General features: G+C 36.9%; 1 protein-coding gene across 2 annotated transcripts in view; it reads right to left on the bottom strand.

Annotated features, from left to right (window-relative positions):
• NCAPG2 (non-SMC condensin II complex subunit G2) overlaps nucleotides 1-24,227 on the bottom strand; it is a 50,777-nt gene that overhangs the window by 22,118 nt on the left and 4,432 nt on the right. Inside the window, exons 3-13 of one of the 2 annotated variants that reach the window (XM_075746619.1) lie at nucleotides 23,573-23,764; nucleotides 22,453-22,567; nucleotides 21,782-21,939; nucleotides 20,744-20,878; nucleotides 11,431-11,525; nucleotides 10,490-10,559; nucleotides 9,697-9,783; nucleotides 7,197-7,292; nucleotides 2,331-2,456; nucleotides 1,253-1,432; nucleotides 42-194 (exon numbers count right to left, since the gene is read on the bottom strand). In XM_075746619.1, the coding sequence (XP_075602734.1) occupies nucleotides 42-194; nucleotides 1,253-1,432; nucleotides 2,331-2,456; nucleotides 7,197-7,292; nucleotides 9,697-9,783; nucleotides 10,490-10,559; nucleotides 11,431-11,525; nucleotides 20,744-20,878; nucleotides 21,782-21,939; nucleotides 22,453-22,567; nucleotides 23,573-23,764 (1,407 nt within the window). The remainder of the gene's footprint in view (nucleotides 1-41; nucleotides 195-1,252; nucleotides 1,433-2,330; nucleotides 2,457-7,196; nucleotides 7,293-9,696; nucleotides 9,784-10,489; nucleotides 10,560-11,430; nucleotides 11,526-20,743; nucleotides 20,879-21,781; nucleotides 21,940-22,452; nucleotides 22,568-23,572; nucleotides 23,765-24,227) is intronic. The other variant, XM_075746620.1, reaches the window with a different exon arrangement.

Here is a 24,227-nt window from a genome sequence, read left to right as displayed (position 1 = left end):
CTTGGGTTTATCTCCTTCTTGCTACTTAAGTGTCATCCTACCTTAGCAGCCTTGGTAGCCTTAATTTTCAGCAGCATATCAACAAAAGCCACTCGCACTTTCTCTGAATTGTCGTGAAGACTGTGCTTGACTGCTGGCAGGAGCTGTTCCAGTAATGGGTGACTTAGTTTGTTGTCCAAAATTATCGGTAGGCACTGCAAGAAAAAAGATTATGCTAAAAAAAAAATAAAAAAATTTAAAGAGTAGATTTGGAAAAAAGAGGTAGCTAGAAATTGTTGAACTGGACTATGACACTTCTAAGGTTAAATTAAGTAGGGACAGACACCGCGCATGCATATTTTTCCTGTAATATTCTTTAACAAAAATTTCTACAGTTATTTCATATTTCCAGTGAACTGTGTTCAGTGAACTCATTTCACATGAAGCAACTTCAGATCTACTCCGAGGCCACGGTCTTGCCTTCTACCTGATGACACAATGTCAAGTTCTTTTTTGTGGTAGAAATACCAGCTCCCCAAACTGCTGATTTCAGATTAAAAATACATCTTTTTTTGCCAAGTTATTTTTAAATCAGCACTTTCTGCTTATCCAGTATAGACCCCCACGCAGCTGTAGTGGAGCAAGTAAGGATTAACATGAAGATAGCTCCAAATTAAGGCTGAATTGACACATACACAATATTTTAAAGTGAAAATACTGCTTAGGGAGTTGATTTTTCTGTCCAAGCTATTAGTTATTTACCAGATGCCAGAAAGATGTAGATGTAGAACTAATCCTAACATACTGAACAATGTATGGGAGGCCAGCATTCCCAGAGAAACAGTATGTAATTACATTCATCCAAATCTCTGAAACACCAAGTGGGGTACAAAATCATAACATAATTGTGCAGGTCTAGGGATGGGTTAAAACCAGTGACAGAGAAACATACTGGAACCTGCCTGCATACATTTTCAAGTCTAAGCATAACTTCTAATAGCTAAAATAACTAAATTGTCAGGTCCAAACTCCGTAAAGTGGTTGAAAGTCACAAAGCAAATCAGTCACTATTTTAAACAGCATTTGTTCATCCCAAATGTTTGGCTTTTATACAATGTGTGCAAAACTAGCATGCATTAGGAACTTTATTGCATAAGTAATTTTGCAGAATAAGTAACTTCCTTGACTTAAAGTGGCCTATACTAGAAACCTGTGCATCAAGTAAAATATAGAAATTACAATAATGATTTTAAATTTAGAATAAAAGATTTACTTTAAAAACAGAGCATCGAACATCAGCAGATGTTACATCACATGTCAGCTCTCCAGTTAGTTTTTTTAAAAGATCAGCAAGAATTGTTGGAGGAATCATCTCCCAGTATTTGGATGTTATCTGAGTAACTCCGAGTATCCCTGTAGAGCGGACAACTGGATGAGGATCTTCTAAGAGATTCTAAAACAAACAGAAGAATAATAGTGTGAGTATATGCATTATTGTGACTCCACTGCTGTTTGACATTAACCTATTACAAACAAATAGCATTCCACTACCTTTTAATCATTATGTAAATTGTGATACTATGAAAGAAATGTAATATTAATATTCCCTCAAGATACTTTATTATGAAGCAAACTAGGAAATTTAAATCAGAAGCAAAATTAAGACAAATATTAGCCATTTCTTTAATTGGATTTTTGAAATAGTTTTTTTTTTAAAAAATATGTCACTAAGTCTTGCATCTGTGACTTAATTAAGAATATTTGAACTTCTGTTTACATATGAGTTTACACTGGCCACTGTTCCTATGCAACAATATAAAAACTTTGAAATTCATTCAATTATCTGATGTTTATATTTTTAAAGACCATAATCAGGATTTCCCAAACATTATCTTAATGAGAATACTATGCTCATTCTCACCCATCTAGACTGGTAAAGAGTTTTTTAGGTTCTTATCTCCATTAAACTTAATTTCAGAAGTATATAGTAACACAGTACTGAACTTCCATTGAATGCTTACATATTAAATGTAAACCAATCCTAGGTTAAGTAAGGACCAAGATCCATTACTCATGCATCTAGTCTTTCAAAAGCATCTTTCATTCACAGAATTAATGAATAACAATCCCAACTACTTCCTTCTCAGAGTTGAAAATGATGCACGTCATCTGTTGTCAACATATAACAGAAATTTAAAATATTATTTTTTTATTTTCTGCATCACAGGCCTGTGTTTGCCTACGAATACTATCCTGAAACTTCATAAATTTTAATTGCATCAACAGCTTATTTTTTGAGTTAGTTTTGATGAAAGTTTCATTTTTAACATTTGAGTTTCATTATAACTTACAAAAAGTTCTTCAAACTGTTTCTGAATTTGATTGTCCATCTCTTCAGTGTTAAAATTGGGATCACGAACAGGAAAAGCATCAACAAACAAAAACGCTGCATTTGATCGAACTTCTGAGTTTCTGGCCTGTTACAATGAAAGAAAAATTTTTTTTCAGTAAGTAGACTTTTAATATCAAAAGGCATATCCTGTCAAATACTGCTCTCCAAACATGCAGCAAGTTAGTAGTTTTACATTTCTGCCCATCCAGTAAAACCTAAGATATTAGTACAACCAGCTTTCAAAGCATATCAACTTCAATGATCCCGAAGAGTCAGTCAGAACCCTTCTACTCTCTGTAATGCTGAATAAATTAAAAGCTGTTGGGATTTCTCTCAGTCACCTTTAAAGCTTCTCTTCAGAATACAAGAATCTTGAATTCAAGCAGATTGAATTAATTAAATTACCTGTCGAGGAACAGGTGATTTAATTGAAAAGCTCAATCCTATTTCTTCAAGAGAAGAGTATTTAGAAACTAAGTACCAGCAAGCCTGGAGAGTAACTTATCCAACATAAACATATTCAGTTCTGCATCTATGCACATAAGTAACAGGACCATGTTCTCAGCTCCAGGCAGCTCATCAAAAATCAAAGGTAAGCCTCATAACCCTCAGACACTTTACCATTTGTAATAGTTTTCAGTATGTTACACTATATATTTCGCTGGTTGTAGAGCCCCAAATGTAAAGAAAAATGAAACAAGTGTATGTTTAGACAGTCAGTAAAAAATAATTGGCCCTGTGGACTCTTAAAGGATAGAAGAGAGCAGGCAATGAAATGAAGGAAAGATGTAATGCAAGGTATCTCAGAGAGAAACCTGAAAGCTAACCATCAGACTACATTTTATTTACCAAAGACAGCAGTGTAACAATAAGATTCTGTGCTCACTTCTCTTGGAAGAAAGGATTTTGTTCAGCTTTTGGGTCCAAGTTAAAACAAAAGTATATATATATTTTAAACTACACAAACACAGTCTAATGACACAAGCAAAGTAGACTTAATTTTAACTGCAAGTTAGGAGATAGTTAAGGAAACCTCCTGACTATCCTAATCATCCACTTTTCTTTGTCCCTTGTCATAAGGGACATTCAGATCAAAGGCAGGGGAAAACAACTTGAGGATAACCATGTAATATTTAGAATTAAATAAACTAATGGCAAATAAAAACAGAAAAACACAAAATAAATGACCAACAATTACTTCATTTATAATTTATTTTTTATTTCCCTTCTGGATGGTGGGTCACATCTCTGGGTAGAACCAAATTCTAAATTCTTCGAGCCAACAAAATTAATAGCAATTCTACATTTAATACTATGAAGGCAAATAACGCCCATATATACACTCTTTAGTTAGGGACTTGTGGTTTACTTTATCATGGATAATACAAACAGTCTAAAAGTGAAAAGATTATAATTCTTAATTGAATCCTATAAAGCTGCAGAAAATCCTTTCACTTTGAGCTTGTCTATGTTGAAGAATTAATGCATAACAAACTAATATGTGAAGTCAGGGTGAAAGAGGTCTTCTGCACTAATATTTCATCTGAAAATTAATTCAAGTATGTTTTCGTGCAATAACCTAGACCTTGTATACCATGGCCATTCCAGAAAGTTAATTTTCATAAAATTTCTAAGTACATTACACTGAATTCCATTAAGCTGACTTTAATTCTGAACTGAGTACCCACAGTTTAAATTCCTGCCTTTAATTAATTGGAATTTATCCCAAATGTATTTGCATATTCAAGCTCATAACAGAGTAAATATCTTCACAGAGGTAGAACCTAGGACTTTAAATTCATATCCTATTTTATTCCAGACTCACTTTTCCATGCAAGAGGAGCCTGCAGTCATTTAAATGACTGATGTTTCTTTACATTATGCTTGTACTATTCTGAGGAACTTTCAGAACCTTTTTAAGCAATATTTTAATTTTTTGTTCAGTTAATTTTCAGAGCTTTCTTATAAGTTTCATCTGGTCTTATAGATCCTGAAATTCACTTCCACTTATTTAAAACACTGTTTTTTCCCCAGTAAAAGTTAGTTTAAAAGTGTAGGATGATAAAAAAACCAATCACAAACTAAACACACTGCTTTAAAGTAAACATTTCCTTTAACAGCTTGAATTCCTGGAGGAGTGGTTCTTGACTTTTTGAGCTTGATAAGAAATAGCTTAATAACTATAAATATCCATATTTTTATATTTATATAGCTTCTTATACTAACAACCAATCACCACACAACTGTCTCTGCTATGTTTGTATGAGACTTACTTTTCATAATAAAGACATGAGAAAAGATGAAGAAGTTACATAGGGGCTTATATTAGAAAAGCTTAAAGTTGCATAAAGGCTTATAAAATATGTGTGTGTAAAAGCCACAAAGGAAGCTTGTGCGATCTATGTATTTGCAAAACAAGCAATTTAAGAAGAAATCAAGAACTATGCATTACAAATATGTATTCTCAGTTTAAAGTTTTCAGAGATGAAATCAAGTAGCTTCAACATGAATAGTTGTGGAATCCTTTGTATTTTTACAACTGAAATATTTTTCCTTTCTGCAAGAAGGGGTACAGATATCCTTCTAGGAGTTCCCTTTCTGCTTTGTAACCAGTGTTCTAGAACAAGATTTGTTCTTCACTATATTAAATTAGGGATTTGTACACTGGCTAAAATAGGAGCATCAAACTGGTTATCTAAAATTAAACTGACATTGCAAGCTTTGGAGCAGAATCCATACCAGTAAGGACAATTATAAGCTTCCATTCTTAGTTCTGTATCTTAAACTACTGGTGATTGAGAGTCACAACAGTTATCTTAAAAATGCCAAATACTTCAGCAGTACGATATGAAAAAGAAAAATTAACTATACAAAAGTCACACAGCAAGACAGTGGCCTATCCAAAAATAAATTGCCAAATTTTGACGTTCAGTCACATATTTCCTTTCACCAATCACAAATATGGTATTGAATCATTTGGAATTCAGAATCTATCCTTGCACTGAATCATTACATGATTCATATAATCGCTGCTTTCATTTTTTTACTATCCTCCCTTTACTGTTCTGAAATATATGTTCCCAGCAGTTAGACTATTTTGCTCTATTAGAAAAAATGCTCCAGGATCTATTTGATACACCTGTTAACATCTAAGCTTGAAGTGCTTAACTACATGTGTGGAAGCTGTCAAGATAAAAAACAAACAAAACCCCCCCCCCAAAAACCCAAAGAACAACCAACCAAGGAAAAAAACCCCAACCAACCAAAAAAACCCTTCCTAAAATTTGCATTTGTTCTAGCAATGGATCCATTAGTGATGTGATAACTATCAATTGCAGCTGTTAAAAATCTGAAGCACTTCTGGGATCAGGAATTTCTCCCACTGTCTTGCTGCAAATCAATAATTATCCTTTTTTCCTCAAGCCAAACCTTTCTGTTACATTTCTTCAAATAAATCTATGCAGCTTTAATAAGGTTTGACAGAAAGTTCTTCCGAAGTACTCTAATCTTATATTTGAGTTGAGTCCTGGGCTTTAGAAAGTGAACTTCTAGCCTCCATTTGCAGATTGCAACTCCCTTAAGAATGGAATGCCGTATTTTTCTAACCACTCTGAAATTGTCTGAGACACTAGTCAGGAATTTTGCTATGCTATCAAAAGTCAATTAAAAACCCTATTCTTTTCAGAGACAGAAACATAGACATTAAAGAAAGCCATGCTTTGTAGCTGTTATTCTCTTGCACTGAGAACATTTATGTTACATCCAGAAGGATTCTTGTTTATATTAATTCTAAAGGGATGGGATCCAATCCTTAATGTAAGACCAGACAAGATACTGCTCTAGCAATGAGTCTGTCCATCTTCCCACTTCTACAGGGTTCTGTTGAAACCAAACAGCTCTCAACTCTTTCCTGTAACTCACAAAATTAATTTTAAACAACTTAAGTTGCTTTTTAAATATTTTCAAGTTTAACCATTTTTAAGTACTTTTCTCATGGCTAGAGAAGATGCTATATGACCAATCAGTAAATGAAACTTCAGTAAATGTTAAACAGCATTTAATTTGGCTGTAACAAATGGTACATGTATGCTCTCACTGAAGCAATTTCATAACCTCAGACAAAATAAAAGCTGTTCACAAAGAAGGAGGCTCATATTAATCACAGACTGTAGCTGAGTAGGTAAACTGCAGTAGGTACCCTTTAGTCTATGCATGCAATCCACAGGAAAACATAATACACCTTAAAAGTACTAGAAGTCAGAAATTTCATTCTGAATGCTTGATTAAAAGCACATCCATAGCATGAATGTCTGTACATACAATCAAACTAGAATAAAAGGTTTTCTAAACTAATACTCTAATAAATTAATTGAGCTGTACTCTAAAGCTGGTAATTAATCAGAAGATGAGACTAAATCATCCTCTGAACATTTCTGGCTTTGATCAATAAAGCACTGATCATTCCATAAAGAACTTGGAAAACAGAATACAAGATCACACAAAATTCCCAAATTGAGAAGAAGAAGAGAAGAACAAACTTAGTGTTAGTCCCACTGTCTACTGCAACCTGGAAAGCACTCTGTGTACCTGTAAACAAAACTGAATTATAGAAGTAAATTATATTAACAAATTAGAATATTGTTGTGAAAACTATGCATAATTACAACTTGCAAAGTTACTCTGCTACAACTGAGATGCTAAACACACTGATTATTTTTTTTTCCATAGCCACTTTATTTTAAAAGCAATTATTAAAAACGTGTGGAAGGGACCCAAAATTTAGTAGTCGGAAAAGATAGTCCTATATTCTCAAAAGGATAATTACCTTCAGTGCTCTCCAAAGGATAGGTTGATACAATCTATAGAGCATTTCTTCAACTCCTTGACGAACTTTACTTTGTTTATGAAAATAACTCAGCATCTGAGAAAAACAAACAAACCAATCCCAAAAACCATTTTTAACAGTACTTTCTACATTCATGAAGTGTGCAGGATTTGTCTCATTTCATCATTTATATAAGACCAAATAGTTTTTCATACTATGGAAAATGATAAAATTAGACAGATTAAATGAGCCTATATTTTATTAAAACCTCTCAAAAATCATAAGAAAAGAAATTGATTTAATAAATATCACATTTTATAACTTTATAGATCAATAAATCTATATAAATATCTACAACTGAGAAATAAAATCATGGCTAGAGAGTCAGTTTCACAGCAACCACTCAGATTTTGTTACAGTAAAAAACTCTATTTTTAAAGTAACTAGCAGAAATACTTTGAAACCATGTAATTATCAACTTCAGATAAATAACCCACTTCTCTGTTAAGAACAAAGGAATATTATTTGGTAACTGGAGTTATCCAAAGACAAATCTACAAACGTAATACATTTTGTATGCATTGATGAAAAGCAAGTATCAGCACCCCTTTTGACTCAGAACTGTGCTTTGATAGCTAAAGCCCCTTTTATTTTTGTATCTGAATTATGCAGACAAAAAAGGAAAGTTGAAAACCAGAGCAGAATATGAGAAAGGACATCATATAACTTGATAGGATTCCTCCATGCAAAACACCACAGTTGAAAAGAAGTTGACCCCTCTAGTGGCAACTCTGAATACTTCAGCTACAGCTAGGCAGGGAAGCCTCTGAATAGCACCTACAGAAACAATGCTATAGGGAAAGAATACCTTTTCCTTGATTTTGAAATATACTGAATACATGATAGAATTTATAAGAGACTATGTAGCTCTTAATTCTACATGAGAATGACGAATCTATCCCAGGGCTAATGGCAAACCAGTACTGTTTTGTAATAGATTTTATTAGAACAGTGAGTATCAGATATTTGCAAAATGCACATAGGTTTTATAATCAGAACTTTGAATTCAGAAGGAAGAGTTATACATGTTGCTTTCCCATTTTCCCCTACTCTTTCAATAGGAGCCTAAACTTTGCTCAAGTGAATGACTGTGGTTGGTTACTCTTCTAATTGCTACAGGAACTTCTGGATTCTAGAGGACACTATTAAATCAATTCTTGCATACTGAAAAAGAACGCACCATTCAAATTTATTCCGAGACCCACTCCCCTCATGACTCAAAGACAGATTCATTTATACCACTGTCCTCTTTCAGGATTGTAAGCTTCTGAGTCCGAAAAACATGAAACACCCTGTCAAAAGCCTACTCTATCAATCAGGAATCAAAGGACAAAAGAATCTGCTATAGATATGAGTTATCTGTTTACATTTGATTAAAACCAAAGCAAAACCCAAAAATTCAAATAAAAATAAACAAATATAGGATTGTAGATTGGTATATCAATCTATATATTGCACATATATACACTCCAGTATCTGTATATTTGGGGGAAAGCATGGGACATGAAAGGGCATAGATCAAATACAAATGCCTTGTCTTAAAATCTTTGTGCACTTCTCATTCTGCTTCTAATGTTTTGTTCATGAATAAAAGTCACAAATAGACAACTAGAATCTGTAACTGAATCTAGACTTTTCCCTATAAACGTATATACAAAACCCCCATATATAACAAAAAAAGAAAAAGCAAGTTTAGTTCTAGTCCCATCTACTAATTTTCCCTCAAGGAGCTTATGACTTTTTGTCCCTGTGATCTGCTATGGAGAGGTCGATTCTCTAGGTAAAGAAAAACTTAGACAACAGACAGCAAAATCCATTTCTGGCACTCTGAAAAATCGCCTTCTATTTCTACTTTTGAGCACCAAAGACAAATCTGGTGCAAAACTATAAGTAGGTTCCTCCTAAAATTTGGTCTAATAGTTTCTCAGAATATACTTTTTTTTAAGTAAGTATCTGTGGTGGGTTGACCCCAGTCACCAGCTAAGCACCACACAGCCACTCACTCCCCTCCCAGTGGGGTAGGGAAGAGAATTGGAAGAGAAAGCACTGGCTATCTCCCCCAAATCCACTTCCCTCAGTTTTTATTGCTGAGCATGCTGTTATATGGCATGTAATATCCCTTTGGTCAGTTTGGGTCACCTGTGTCCCCCTCTTAACTTCTTGCTTATCCCCTACTCGCTAGGGAAACAGAACAGGAAAGAGAAAGCCTTGACACCATGCAAGTACTGCTCAGCAACAGCCAAAACACTGCTGTGTTATCAACACTGTTTTTAGTCAACAGATCCAAAACACAGCACCATATGGGCTGCTATGAAGAAAAGTAATTCCATTCCAGCCAGATCTATTATAGTATTTCAGTATAAAATGGAAATTTTCTACTTTATAGTAACTGATCTGATTCTGATGCTACTAGTTCATGTCATGCTTTACAGGAACTTACCTCTCTAACTTTAGAATGAACAGAAGAACTTCTGGGAAGATGGATTCCATGATGCATGAAATCCTGAATGCAGCTATGTTCAAGTATCTACAGTAAAAACACACATGCTACTGTTAACACACAGTAAAACAATAATAAGTACTGTCAGCTGTGCAGCAACTTATATTTTTCTCTGAAACAAACAACTGAAAATAGTCTTTGATATTAATTTTTTGCTTGGCTTCTGCCTGCCCAAATTTCTCCATGCTAGGGGCCTCTGTCTGCTTAAACTGATTTTCAAAATTTCAGAATATACAATTAATCAGATTCTCAGAACCAAGTTTGGAATTCAAAAGCACCTCCACATGGTAAATAAGAATTACATGGTATCTGAAATTTGGCTGTAGCATTGTTGTGATACTGAAATTATGCTCTTGATCGTGTCCACGGAAATCCACAAAAACTAGACAAATATCTAAGCTATCAAATATACAGACTTGCACATACTGAAGAAAAGCTTCAATAACCCAGATAACTAGTGTGTTTACAAAAATCTTTGTGTATGTGCATGGTTGAGTGAATCAATATTTCAGCAGAAGAATTAAAGATGTTTAGATGCAACCAAGCTGATCACAATGGTCAAACATTCAAAGTATGACATGCTCTTATTCCTTGACAATGCTGAGGAGGCCCTTTCCTTTGGGAAATAATTCCTTAAGGCTTGCTTAGGAACCTTTCCGGGGTTGAAAAGTCATGTATCTTCTCCACCTTACAATTCAAAACCATCCAAATGAAATTTCAAGCATAGTATTACCTCTAAGAATTCTCCTGACACCTTCTTCCAGGCTCTGAAGTAAACTTCTGAAACGTATTCCATCAAGGATCTGTATTAACATATGAGAAACACTTTCACACAAGCATCCTAACCATATCTATATAAAATTCATAAAGGTAATAACATGAAGTTTTTTATAAGTACCAGTATTATTTTACTTCTGTGCATCAACATTATTTTTAGAAGCAGCAAATAACTTTAAAGTCTACACTGATAATTATGCAAAAATAAAGTTAATTGTTAATTAATGAACCCAAGCCATATTAAAAAAACATGGGAAATATGTCTTATGGTGGAAAAGTCAAAACATTAGCACAATTTTTTATCATTTATCTCACAATGAATGTCTTAAACTCTTTATAAAGATGTACAGGTATACATTATTCTAACTGAAAGCATTAGAAAGCCTCTGATTTTAATATGAAGAACTACTTCTGCAATATTTCACTGAATAATCAAAAGAAAAAAAAAAAAACAAACTATGTTTTTCATCCAGCAGTTAAGTTCTCAGGCTATGATCCTGCAAGTCACTTATTATTATAATGTCTCTATATAGAATCTTACCAAATTAAATTAGAGGTTGCTCACAGGAGAAAATAAAAACACCTTACAGAAGTAGAAATGGACCTGCAATTCTCATACAAACACTGCAAGTAAGGCAGCACGGTTTTTATGAAAGTCATTTGCTTTAGCTAATACTAAATAAGCGTTTTACTACACTCATAATTGTACACATAGGCATGTGCAGAGCAACCATTAAATGAAGTTGCTGAAACAATACAGTACTTATATCGAGCAGATTTGAAGATCTCTGGATTCTGATATATTTTATCAATATACTAGGTATTTTAGAGCATGAGACAAACAAGATTTTAGCCAAGCTCTTAACAATCATTAAGAACTCTAACTGTGATACATACCTTGGAAAATATTGTAATTGGTTTTTAACGGTTCCATGTATCATTTTAATGAAGTTTACATTCCAGCTGAACAAAAAGCTCAAGAATCTTCTTCCCTGTTAGGAGGGGAAAAGAGGAAAAAAAAAAAAAGTCAAACCCCGGAGGAATATCCAATTTAAGAGCCACCTCAAAAATCAGTAAATACAGAGCTTAAAGGTCAAAAGGAATTACACCTTTAATTTTAAAAAACATAGATGAGATTGTTGCAAGAAAAAAAAAAAGAAGATTCTTAATTTTTAAACCGAATTCAAGCATTACTGTTATTTATATTGAAGAGAAAACACAAAACAAATGAACATATGGATTACATATCTGCGTGCATTTTTTTCAATGTCCATTCTGTTTTGGTGTGACTTCAAGTAGTATCCCATAATAAGGGACTGTGCAACTCAGGCACCCTCATCAAGGCCACACCATCAGAGCTCTGTCAAGTGCAATGTCATTCCAGGATGACATTGTAATGACAGTGAACGTACAAATAAAATAGCACAACTCCTCTGCCAGCTTTGGATACGGAAACATTTTTGAACAAAGTCACAGAGAACAGCTGGGCCACCGAGGAGAAGAAATGTTCTGATGAGCAACAACAATTCCTTTCCTATTGCCTCATGAAAGGTAATACTGCAAACCTCCTGGAGCTGCTTTAATTCATGAAAACAGAAAAAAAAAAAACCTATTCAGTTTTTTTCCTAAACTAGTTTTCTTCCATTGTAGCAAGTCAGAAATGGTGAAGACAAACATGATAAGCAACAGAATTTTTGCAAGAAAAGGCAGTGGATGGAAGAAATAAGGCCTTGTTTTTCCGGAATCAGCAAGATCTGCCCATGGAATTAGAGCCTTGCACAGCATCTCTACAGCCAGCCTCACTCTGGCTCATCTTACTGATGAAATGAAGGCATCCAGCTTCTGAGACTTTGAAAAGTTTGATCATACATAAGGGCAAGTCAGCCAGTTACAAGAGTCCTTTGTACCTGTCAGCTTTCTAGCAAAAAAAAAAAAAAAAATCAGGAAAATTAATAAGGAGATGCAACAGTAAAGAGCACAATGGCGGATGTTCAAAAGGTGCACTGAACAATTAACAGAGGTTCAAAGGCACTTCCATTGAGAGCCGGACCAACAGTTATGGTCAGACCTATGACAAAATAGAGACAACAACGCTGATAATGCCAGACACACTTTGAGCTGGAATATCATAGAGTATGGGTAGAGGGAAGGAAGCATATGGGCAGAAACTGCCCTTTGGTGGGACTGATAGCTTAAATGCCCTCAGGTCAAGAAGTAATTCAGAAGATCATAAAAATCAAGACCTAAAGGCTAAATACAGTGTCAAGACCCTTGTCTACAGGTCTGATAGAATCCTTCCTGTTATCAATGAGAGCTTCTTCTACCAAGAAAGAAAAAAATTGAATGAAAAAAGTCACTTATCTCCAATTTCAGTGGTATAAAACATATGTTGGAGTCACAGTGGTGTACTTTTCCATCAACATCCCTGACAAACCAAAAGGTCAAGGGAGTCTTGACCTACAGCTCCTGCCTCAACAAGGCAAAGATGAGGCCAAACTCAAACTCATCTCATCTACTACAATCCCAGCATCAAGGCAGATGAAGAAAAGTCACAAAGTAGCTTTCAGCAGCTCAACCAATTCTTTTTTGCCTTAGATTTCCACAGATTGACCCTGATCCTGAAAATGATAGTAAGTGCCTCTAATCTGCTGCTTGTGACCAATGGATCTGAAACAATTACTGTTATCAACATTCTCAGTAGCATGAGAGGTAAACCGGAGATAGGTGAATAAGATTGCGAACTTGTAATTTTCAGGGCTAATGCATTAACAGAGAGTTGAGCATCTTGTACTGCTGCGCTTGTGGGCATAGTACACGTGACTTTGCCAGTTGTATACACACACAGAAGGTTAGCAAGGAAGAAGAGGGTACCTCTAAAACACAATAATATATGCTCTGCAGGGGTCTCCAGCTGTTTGATTGAAAACTCCACCTCAGCAAGAATGTTTTCAGAAATCACAGAGCGATATAAATACAGAGGATCACTCCACTAATGCAGCCTGAAAATAAGCCTCTGAGAAACATTACTCTGTGTTGAATAGCACAGTCTGGGAAGACAGAAAAAGTGAACTCCCTGATCTTGCATTGAAGCATAAATGGGCAATTCCATATCAGTTTAGTCTGATCTAGAACCAGGATACTGCATTCATAGAATCACAGAGTGGTTTGGGTTGGAAGGGACCTCAAAGATCATCTAGTTCCAACCCCCCTGCCATGGGCAGGGACACCCTCCGCTAGGCCAGGTTGCCCAAAGCCCCATCCAACCTGGCCTTGAACACTTCCAGGGAGGGGGCCTCCACAACCTGTCTGGGCAACCTGTTCCAGTGCCTCACCACCCTCACAATGAAGAATTTCTTCCTAATCTAAATCTACCCTTCTTCAGCCTAAAGCCGTTACCCCTCATTCTATCACTACATGACCTTGTAATTGTACATGTCCATTCCTGACCCTCCCCTTCCTCCTTGCATATGATGAACAAATTCAGGCAGTTAATCTGGCTGAAAAATAATCTTACTAGGAAAAAAACTGATCAGCTATCTCCTTCAATCAACCCATGACATAGCTGCTCGAGCATTCATACTCTGGAGAGGAAAATAGGAATGCTAACCCATGGCAACACAGGTTCATTGCAACTTGGAGTTCCACCAGCTTAAGCTACTATGGAGGTACACTCTGGGATGTGTACTCTAAAAAGAATTAAGTATACTTTTCCTCAGAACTGCAGAACAAGCCTGCAGACACTAAAAGGGAGTATTATCCCTGATATATAGAAGTTCAGTTTAATCTCAAGGCAATTCATACGTCATATTGATATTTGGTATGACTATTAGCATTTTAGAATTAGACACAGAAAGTAAGAAAAAGGTCCAGCACAGATACTGGGGGCACGTTAGACATGTTGCAACAAGAAATCTACCATTAGCAAAATGAGCCAGGCAGGGAAACTAGAGAATACACGAGGTGGGTTGTCACTAGAACTATACTTCCTCAGGATGCAAAATCCCAAACAGAAGGACTTGCAACAGAAGTATAATACTTTCATAGCAACAGGAAAATGGTTTGAATAATCTCTGGTTTGCAGAGCTAGAAAAATCCTAGACAGTTACCATTCTGGATCTGTACTGCAGTTCACATATTGAAGTTGGATTTCAGCTCACAAACTGAGACATCTCAATTCATATATTTAAGTCCATAGGACGCCAATTGCCTGGAGAGTGATTCAGGTGATTAGCTGTTTAGTACCTTCTTTATGAAGCTGAATTGTTCTGTTGACTGCATTGACTAGGCGCAGTATGCCACTACCAAGCACAGAGCAAATTTTAAACACTCAGATGGTTTTCCAGAAGGCAGAGATCTATGACAGATCCTGTGTTTTACATGCCAGCCCCATGTGGATGTCTGAAGCAACTTAGGCCATTTAACGCAGCATGGATCATTCACTTATACTTAGGCAGTTAAATCCTTCCCAGGACTTGTACAGATTAGGCTCCTGTGTAGATGTCTAAATTGGTTTCAGACCTAATTTAACTGAATCCTATCTTGGGGTCTTTTGAGAAGGGGTTGTGGTTCTCCTCTTGTTGTGAACTAGGATCCTCAAGGATGTAAAGTGACTTGTGTATTGGGTTTATATGGCAAGGTTTTGGTAGTGGGGGAAAGGAGTGACTTCTGTGAGATGATGCCAGAAGCTTCCCCTCTGTTGAACAGAGCCAGTCCCAGACGGCTTCAAGACAAACCTGCCACTGCCCAAGGCCAAGCCCATCGGTGACAGTTGGTAGCACCTCTGTGATAACATATTTAAGGGGGAAAAACTGCTGCACAACAACACATGGAAGAGAGTGAGAACGTGTGAGAGAAACAACTCTGCAGACACACTAACCTTCTTTGAGGTCAGTGAAGAAGGAGGAGGAGGTGCTCCAGGTGCTAGAGCAGATTCCTTTTGCAGCCCATGGAGACCATGGTGAGGCAGGCTGTCCCCCTGCAGCTCATAGAGGTTGATGGTGGAGCAGATATTCACCTGCAGCCCATGGAGGGCCCCACACCGGAGCAGATGGATGTGTCCTGAAGGAAGCTGTGCTCCCCTGGAGAGGGTCTTCTGGCAGGACCTGTGGACCCATAGGGGATCCACGCTGTAGTAATCCATTCCTGATGGACTGCATCACATGGAAACAACCCATGGTGAAGCAGTTCATGAAGAACTGCAGCCCATGGGAAGGACTATTTCTCATGGGTGGGACCCCATGCTGCAGCAGGGGAAGAGCGTGAGGAGGAAGAAGTAGCAGAAACAACGTGTGATGAACTGACCGCAACCCCCCATTCCCCATCCCCCTGGACTGCTTGGGAGGAGGAGGTAGAGAAGTCCAGAGTGAAGCGGAGCCTGGGAAGAAGGGAGGGATGGAGGGAAGGTGTTTTAAGATTGTTCTTATTTCTCAGTATCCTAGTTTGTTGTTAATTGTCAATAAATGAAATTAATTTCCCCAAGTCAAGCCTGTTTTGCCCATGACAGTAACTGCTGAGTGATCCTGGTTTGTACAGCTTACAGAAGAGAAGGCTGAGGGAAGTGGTCGTGGCACCAAGCCTGTTAGAATTCAGGGAGCATCAGGATGACACTCTTAGTCGTATGGTTTAGTTTTAGATAGTCCTGCAAGACCACAGAGCTGGACTCGATGAGCCCTATAGGTCCCTTTCAACATGAGATATTTTATCATCTCCTGTCCTCATCTCGACCCATGAGCCTTTTGTCAGTTTTTCTTTCCTCTGTCCAGTTGAAGATGGAGAGTGAGCGTGCAGCTTCGAGGGCATCTGTTAGCTAGCCAAGGTCAACCCACCACAACTCGGTAAACAGAGGCATAAGAGTTCACTTCCTACTAAAGTAGACTCCAATTAGACAGATTACTGAAGAAATTGCAAGGGTGAACGAAGTGATAGCAGAATACTGCACTAACTGAAAGTGCCTTGTTGGATGACATAAAAAGCTTCCGTGACTGAAGCAATACTCAAACATAGCACTAAGCTTAGCAAGACATTTTCCAAATGGAAGAAGACAACAGAAAAAAACCTATGACTTGGAATCATAGAATATCTCGGGTTAGAAGGAACCCATAATGATCATCAGCAGCTCCCCCTCCACTGTCCCCCCTTGAGGAAGTTGTAGACTGCAATGAGGTCACCCCTCAGCCTTCTCTTCTCCAAGCTGAACAAACCTCAGCTGCACCTTGTAAGTCTTGCCCTTGAGACTTCTCACTATCTTGGTTGCCCTGTCTGGACACAATCTAATAGTCCAATGTCCTCCTTGTATTGAGGTGCCAAAACTGCACACAGTACTCAAGGTGGGGCCCCATCAGTGCAGTGTGGAGTGGGACAATCAAGACAGTAGTGGTGTACCCCAGAGGTAAGTACTGGAGCCAAAACTGTTTAACAATGAGTCAAGAGTACATGCAATTTTGCAGCCACATCAGGAGTTGTTGATAACACCAGACAGTTGTGCTGCTGTTCAGAGGCACCTTGACAAGCTGGAGAAATGTGCCAACAGGAATCTCATGAAGTTGAACAAAGGGATATACAAAGTCCTGCACCTGGAAAAGAATAACCTCATGCTCTAGGACAGGTTGGGAGTCAATTGGCTGGAGAGCAGCTTTGTAGAAAAGGTGCTGATGTTGACAAGTTGAACAGAAATCAGCAATGTGTGCTTACAACAAAGGCCAACTGCTTCCTGGGCTGCACCAGTAAAAGCACTGGCAGCAGGTCAAGGGAGGTGATCAATCCTCTCTGCGCAGCACTGGTGAGGCACATCTGGAGTGCTGAGTCCACTGCTGGGCTCCCTAATACAACAGAGACACAGACATGGTGGAGCATGTCCACTGAAGGGCCACAAAGATTAAGGGACTGGAGCATCTGTCATACAGGAGAGGCTGCAAGAGCTGGGTTTGTTTAGCCTGAGGAAGAGAAGGCATGGGGGAAATATTATCAATGTATATAAATACCTGACAGACGATGGTGACAGACTCTTCTCAGTGGTGCTCAGTGATAGGACAAAAGGCAATGGTATAAATTGAAATACAAGAAATGCCTCTTAAACAGCAGGATTTTTTTAATTTTATTTTAATTTTATTTTTTTACTTTCGCTGTAAGTGTGATTGAACACTGGAGCATGTTGCCCAGAGAGGCTGTGGAATCTCCGTCCTTGGAGATATTCAAAACCCTGCTCTAGCTGACTCTGCTTTGGGCAAGGATGTTGGACTAGATGATCTCCAGAGGTCCATTCTAATCTCAAACTCTATAATTCTAACATGAATGCTCAGCAACATTACCTAGGAATAATCAGAAGAAGAACTAGGAGGAACAACTACTATTTCCTCTCCTTCCCATGGTTAACCTTTTTTGGGGGAAAAAAACCCGCAAAACCAAACCCAGGGCATTCCTAAACAGGTACAGATTAAAACTAGCAAAAAGTCTGAGAATGGCTGAAGCATCCTTGATTATGTCAGAGCTTACCAGGCTTGGAGGTGAAGAGCCTGAAGCTCTTTCAGGGCCTTGGAAGCCCTGAAAAGGGAGATACTCTATCAAGTTCTACCCGCTATCATAATCTAAAGGAAGGTCAGGTCCAGAACTGAATCTGACAACAGTGACTATGGATCTGCCAGCTGTGCTGACAGTCTTTGTAGCTTTTTGTAAAGCGGTTTAGGCCAATAAACACACATCAATAATATTAAGAAAGTATTCTGTGAAATTAAGAAAGCTCCCCAAGCCCAGTCAAAGTTTTAGGCACTCAGAATTGATGCCTGGCAGGCAATACTAGTAATTCAATGGAAAGAACTGATGAGAAGATTAGACATAATCAGAGACTATATTTGTGAACAGTGGTTTAGATTTTTCACCTTTATCAGAAAGGAATAGATGGTCTAACACAATGCAAATTCAACTCCCAGCTGGGAGCTGCTACTTTCAGTCAATCCTTCTAGCCATAAAGCTAAGGATACAGGATTAAGGATTTAAATCACTAATAATCATCTGCCAGAGCAAAGAATGCAGTAAGGCACTCTCTATACCTACCTAGAAAGAGTTAGACATATGAACAAGAAAATATGACAAAATGTCAAGAGACCAGAAATCACAAGAAGGAGGGAAGAACAAAAGCTTGGGCAGAAAAGTAAATGTGCAAAGTGTGGCCAAATATGCATATTCTTGGGGAGCAAAGGGCATGTGTTTTGATATGGCAGGAGAAAGATTCAGTACCAAGTCAGATTATTACTGCTTTTCTTTCCCCAAAAAATTAAAAAAAAGTTTAATACTGAAGGCTGTGTTTTGCCCAAAGATTCAAGGCATAAACTTTCCCTCAAAAACTCTACGTGTAGTAATTAACATGTTATACAAAAAACCTCAGAAGATGTGGAAGAAAAAAAACTACAAGAAATTGCTTCCAAAGCCTAGATAGCAGTTTCATTTTACATATATAATTCCCAATTATTTACTGTGCCTATATGAATATGAAATATTCAAGTGATGCAGTGGATTCAAATAAACCAGAAGAAAATAACGAATATGGAATCAAATACAGCTAAGGCATTTTAACTACTGTGACAAAGAACGCATATGGGTACACACTTTTTCAAGAGGACAAAAAATGACCTAAAATTAAGTACTCCAAGGATATCAAACCAAATGCAAAATCAGTCAATAAAGTCTTACCTGTATTCCCTCTTTCCACCCATGTTTCTCGCCTTCCTTTCCCATTACCTTAGTACATCACAATTTTAGTCAAAACTAAAACATCTTAAAATACAACGTGCAAGTAACAAAAAAAAAATAATCTTAGTGTCAGGTATCCAAAACCTGGTTGTGGTGGGTTGACCCTGGCTGGGGGCCAGGTGCCCACCAGAGCTGCTCTATCACTCCCCTCATTCACCAGACAGGGGAGAAAAAGTACAACGAAAAGCTTGTGGGTCGAGATAAGGACAGGGAGAGATCACTCACTAATTATCGTCACAAGCAAAACAGACTGAACTTAGAGAGGGAATTCATCTAATTTATTACCAAGCAAAACAGAGTAGAGGGATGAGAAATAAAATCAAATCTTAACACACCTCCCCCCACCCCTCCCATCTTCCTGGGCTCAACTTCACTCCCGGCTTCAACCTCCGCCCCCCCCAGCGGCACAGGGGGACGGGGAGTGGGGGTTACGGTCAGTTCATCACAAGTTGTTTCTGCTGCTTCTTCCTCCTCAGGGGGAGGACTCCTCTCATCATTCCCCTGCTCCAGCATGGGAACAGCTTCTCACAGAAGCCATCCCTGCAGACCCCCTCCGCTACCAAAACCTTGCCATGCAAACCCAACACATATGCAAACCCATTACCTTAGTACATCACAATTTTAGTCAAAACTAAAACATCTTAAAACACAATGTGCAAGTTAACGAAAAAAAAAAAAATCTTAGTGTCAGGTATCCAAAACCTGGTCTATCAAACATTTCACCTAATTCACTCCCTACCACCATTTTTAAAATCCCATATGCCCATAGTGCCACAATCATACAGCAATCTCAGAGCTCATTTTATGACAGAAGTTCATATATTCCATGAAAGGGTATATATGTATTTTAAACAGGCAAGGAGCAGTTAGAACTTTAAAGCCAATGTCAGGTTGTCTTGTCACCTAACAAGAAAAAAAAAGCTTGGATACTACTATCTTGGTGCACACTAAAAACTACAATACAACAATTCTTCACCAACAGAATTATAGGTAGTCAAATACAATAACTCCCATTTTGCTATAAAGTTGAGTTCTTGTTATGCTACTTTTAAAACAGACTATGGCAATGCAATCTTCTAAATGGAATCATTTAGAAGGGAAATTATTTTGCTACAGTTATCTGTCTCCAATAAAAGAAAAACTGGTCTAAAAGAAGAGAATTATACCAGAGAATGGTTTTAAGTATTGAGGGACGTGCACTGGAAGTAAAGCACTTGATTCTTATTACCTCAGGATACAAGAACTTGAGTAATGATTTAAACATATACTTTTATATTTATGTCAGAAATAGGAATAAAGGGTTTTCCAAATGAAACAAATATCAACCATTTATAGCTTGGAGTCAGAGCTGATTTGTCTTGTATTGCTACCTACTGTACTGTAAAAAAAAAGGCTTAATGCAAAACCATTAAAAGTAACCGAAGCCCACTCACATAAAATTATAGTAAGTTAAAAGTTTACTTACTTCTTCTTTTTTAATGTGTTTTACACTCATAAAACACTGAAGCAACAAGTCCTTGACTTCATTACTCTCCTCTGAATCATAATCAAAACAAAGTAACGTCCGATGTAGATTCCATAGACGAATTATATCTGCGCCCTGACAGGAAAAAAAAAACCAAAACCGACCACATTATAGTGAAGTAGGTATAGCTTTAACATGAAGAAGTATTTAAAGGATTTTAAATAATGGATTTGAAATGCATTGTTACAGGTAGAAGATTTTCAGATTGTAAAATTACAAAAATTAATTGACTTTCACTACATGATTGGGAAAAATAAAAAAAATATGTGTAACTAAAAATATTGACTTCCCACAACTGAAGACATGCTCAAGTACAGAAAGAAAGCTTTCATGCAAAATAGATGAAAAGTATATTTTCCACTTTTGAAACTTTATACAATGAAAACATTTAACAGGGAAAATAAAACTAAGAAATAAGTAAAGGAGATATTTATTGGGTTAGTGCAAAAGATGTATGCCACAATACTCTTAAGTAACCCACACATTTAAAAAAAAGAATTTCAGTCTTAATAGAGAAATTATTTGTAGAGAGATACAGAGTAACAGAAAAAGAAGCTTCTCACATAAGAAGTCTCAATGAGTAGCTGAACATACTACTTAAAACCTGAATTAATTAAAAGCATTAATTGCTATTTAAACCTTAGTCACTGCACTTTACAAATGAGTGAAGAAATAAAAAAGAACATAAAAAGAAAGAATGTAAAAAAAGGATGTAAAAAAAACCCCAACAACCCAGTTCACTTCTGAAATTGATGCCAAAAATCTTTGTTTGTTCTGGAGAAGGCAACATTTTAATATGTTGCTTATGGAAGCAACTCCAAAAAGACACTTTGTAACCAACATGTATCCTAGTTTTCATTAATTGAGAAGTGCTAAAACACAGAAAACAAGTTAACTTGAAATAAAAGGTATTTTGGAGGGATAATCTTTCTTGGAATATTCCATAGTAACCTAAAAGTCAATATAGCTTCAGCATACCAGAGCAGCTTTATTCAGGCTTTTTCTTAGCAGAATGATAAACAGAGTCTTCCCTAGCTGCTCCTTCCCTTCCAGTCCTTTCTCCCACCACATTTCACATACATGCTGGATAGCACCCTGTAGGATTTTTTCAGATTCAGGTAATGCAGGAAGAATACCTACAACAGTAATAAAGTAATTATTTACTGCAAGGAACCAAGTTATTCCTGTAAAACACCAGCCTATTAGTACAGTAACTATACCTCACACAATGTCTTGCCACATTTACAGATCTTAATGCCTCATTTTCACCACCAGTATTTAGGCAACTTTGTTAACTCTAAGATTTTGGCCAAGTTTTTGGATCAGTAGCAATGAACAAAAGTTAACAATGATCTTAAGTTTTGCCTTAAAAATACTGTAAGCCAAAGAATAAGGAAAGTTATCTATCATTGGGTGAACACTTGGAAGACAGAAAACTATTTAAGTTCCAACTTTTAGACTGTATACCTGATTTTTAAGTAAACGCTCCCTTAATTTTGTCTTTATAAATAAGAACTCGCATCAGTACCAACTTTTTTCCCGTAAATTCTGTTCCATAGGCCAGTCAGGTCAAGCAAAAGCCTAGTATACTCATCCACTAAAAAAACCCCCCAGTATAATGCCGTATTCCAATATGGATAAGTACGCACCATTTAATATAAAAGCACATTCTAGAAGAGCTTTGTAGTTTGCAGTTTCATCCACTACAGGTATGGAAGCAGTAACTACAGCTGTCACTCCTTGGATCACAGCTACAGTTTGTTTCTGAAAGAAAGCAATGTTGAAGAAACAATTTTGCAGTTTGTTTTATACTCAGAAGATAATTATGACAAGAAATAAACCTTAGCAACAGAGAGCAAAGCTGAATTGTTATTTTGATTCCATTTTGAACAAAGAGTATAGCGGCACCCAAAACCTATCAAATAAGAAGGGGCAAAAGCATAGATTCTAAAGTACATACATTTCAAAAGTTTGAAAATGTCTTTCAGCTCCAGCTAGTAAGTGACTCTGTGACTGTACATGTCTATCCATTCCTCCATTAAAAACTTCACCTGCAACAAAACCACTCAAACACACATTCATTTCAGAACTAAAAAGACCTCAACTAGCAGGGTCTTGTGCAACCCAAAACCACATAGATCTGGTGACTTTAGATCCAGGTACATGATTCTATAGGCCTCTCTACATACGATGGATTTTCTACAAGCCTTTAGATCTCCCTAATGATTTTCCCACTGCATTTTTTTCTTCCAAAATTAAACAACCATTTCTCCCAATATTCTCAAGACTACACAGACCTCAGTGCAGAAGGTAGCATATGAGGGTCTGAGTCAGAAATTCTGTAGAAGAATTTGTGGGAGGGGCATTCAATTCTAGATTTCATGACCTTCATTCAATAAAATGACATAATGAAACAAGTAGTGATTTTCTTATAGTATATGTCAGATACTTACGGAACATCTGAGAGATCAACATTTGTTTACTATAATAAGACATACAAAAAGCCCACTCAAGTCTAGTGAAAAGTCCCATCTTTCATAATTAAAATTATCAGCAGATCTAATCTTTTATAGTATAGACCAATCATAAATTCAGCTCAACCCAAGCATGATAGTTAAGAAGTCAGTTAAGAATGGGGCAGGGAGATGATGTTTGGAACCAACCTTGTTTGATAACCCTTGCATGTTTTCAGTTGCTATGAAAATATTTAATTTTATTTCTCAGAAAATATGAAATATACATCATATTTTTATTTTAAAAGATTTTTACCATTTCTGGAACTATCTCAACTTCCATGTCATCATTACTTTCATCATCCTCAATCCTCTGCCATGCTTCCACAGGGTTCTCCATCAAAGTCTCTGTCAATAGCTGTGTCAGCCTCTCCCATAGTATTTCTTTTTGCTTTCTTGGCAATTCTTGAAGTAGTTCATTCAAGTCAAAAGGACTAAATGTATTTTTCTGTGAATGGTCAGAAGATATCACACAATTCCACATCAGTGAAGTGGCTTATATTTCATCATCATATTTCCTAAAATTAATGCTTTTTTTACATTAAGGATTAATTTCCATTCCTCTGCAGTTATAGAACATTCTAGAAGTTATATTTCTTTAAAACAATAGCACGAGAAATTCCTGTGGCCTAACTCTTTACTGTGAAACAAGAGTGCTTCTTTTTAGACTAAAGTCTTTAGCCCTTGATAGCAACACTACTGAACATAAATCATGTCCCCATAACATCAACTTCCATCTCTCACATGTTCTAAATACTTCGTTCCTAAAGGAGACAATTTCATACCCTTAGCTAGGAAGTTCACGAGCACACAGAATTGAAGTCCCCAATCATATCTTTCCTATCTTAAATATAGATTGATGATGGCTGTAGAAAGAAAACCCTTATGCAAGGACTAGAAACATAACAGTC

This window comes from Balearica regulorum, chromosome 2 (genome assembly GCF_011004875.1).
Source record: "Balearica regulorum gibbericeps isolate bBalReg1 chromosome 2, bBalReg1.pri, whole genome shotgun sequence".
Lineage (NCBI taxonomy): Eukaryota > Metazoa > Chordata > Aves > Gruiformes > Gruidae > Balearica > Balearica regulorum.
The sequence above is the reverse complement of the archived record's forward strand: the minus strand, read 5'-3'. Positions and strand labels throughout refer to the sequence as shown.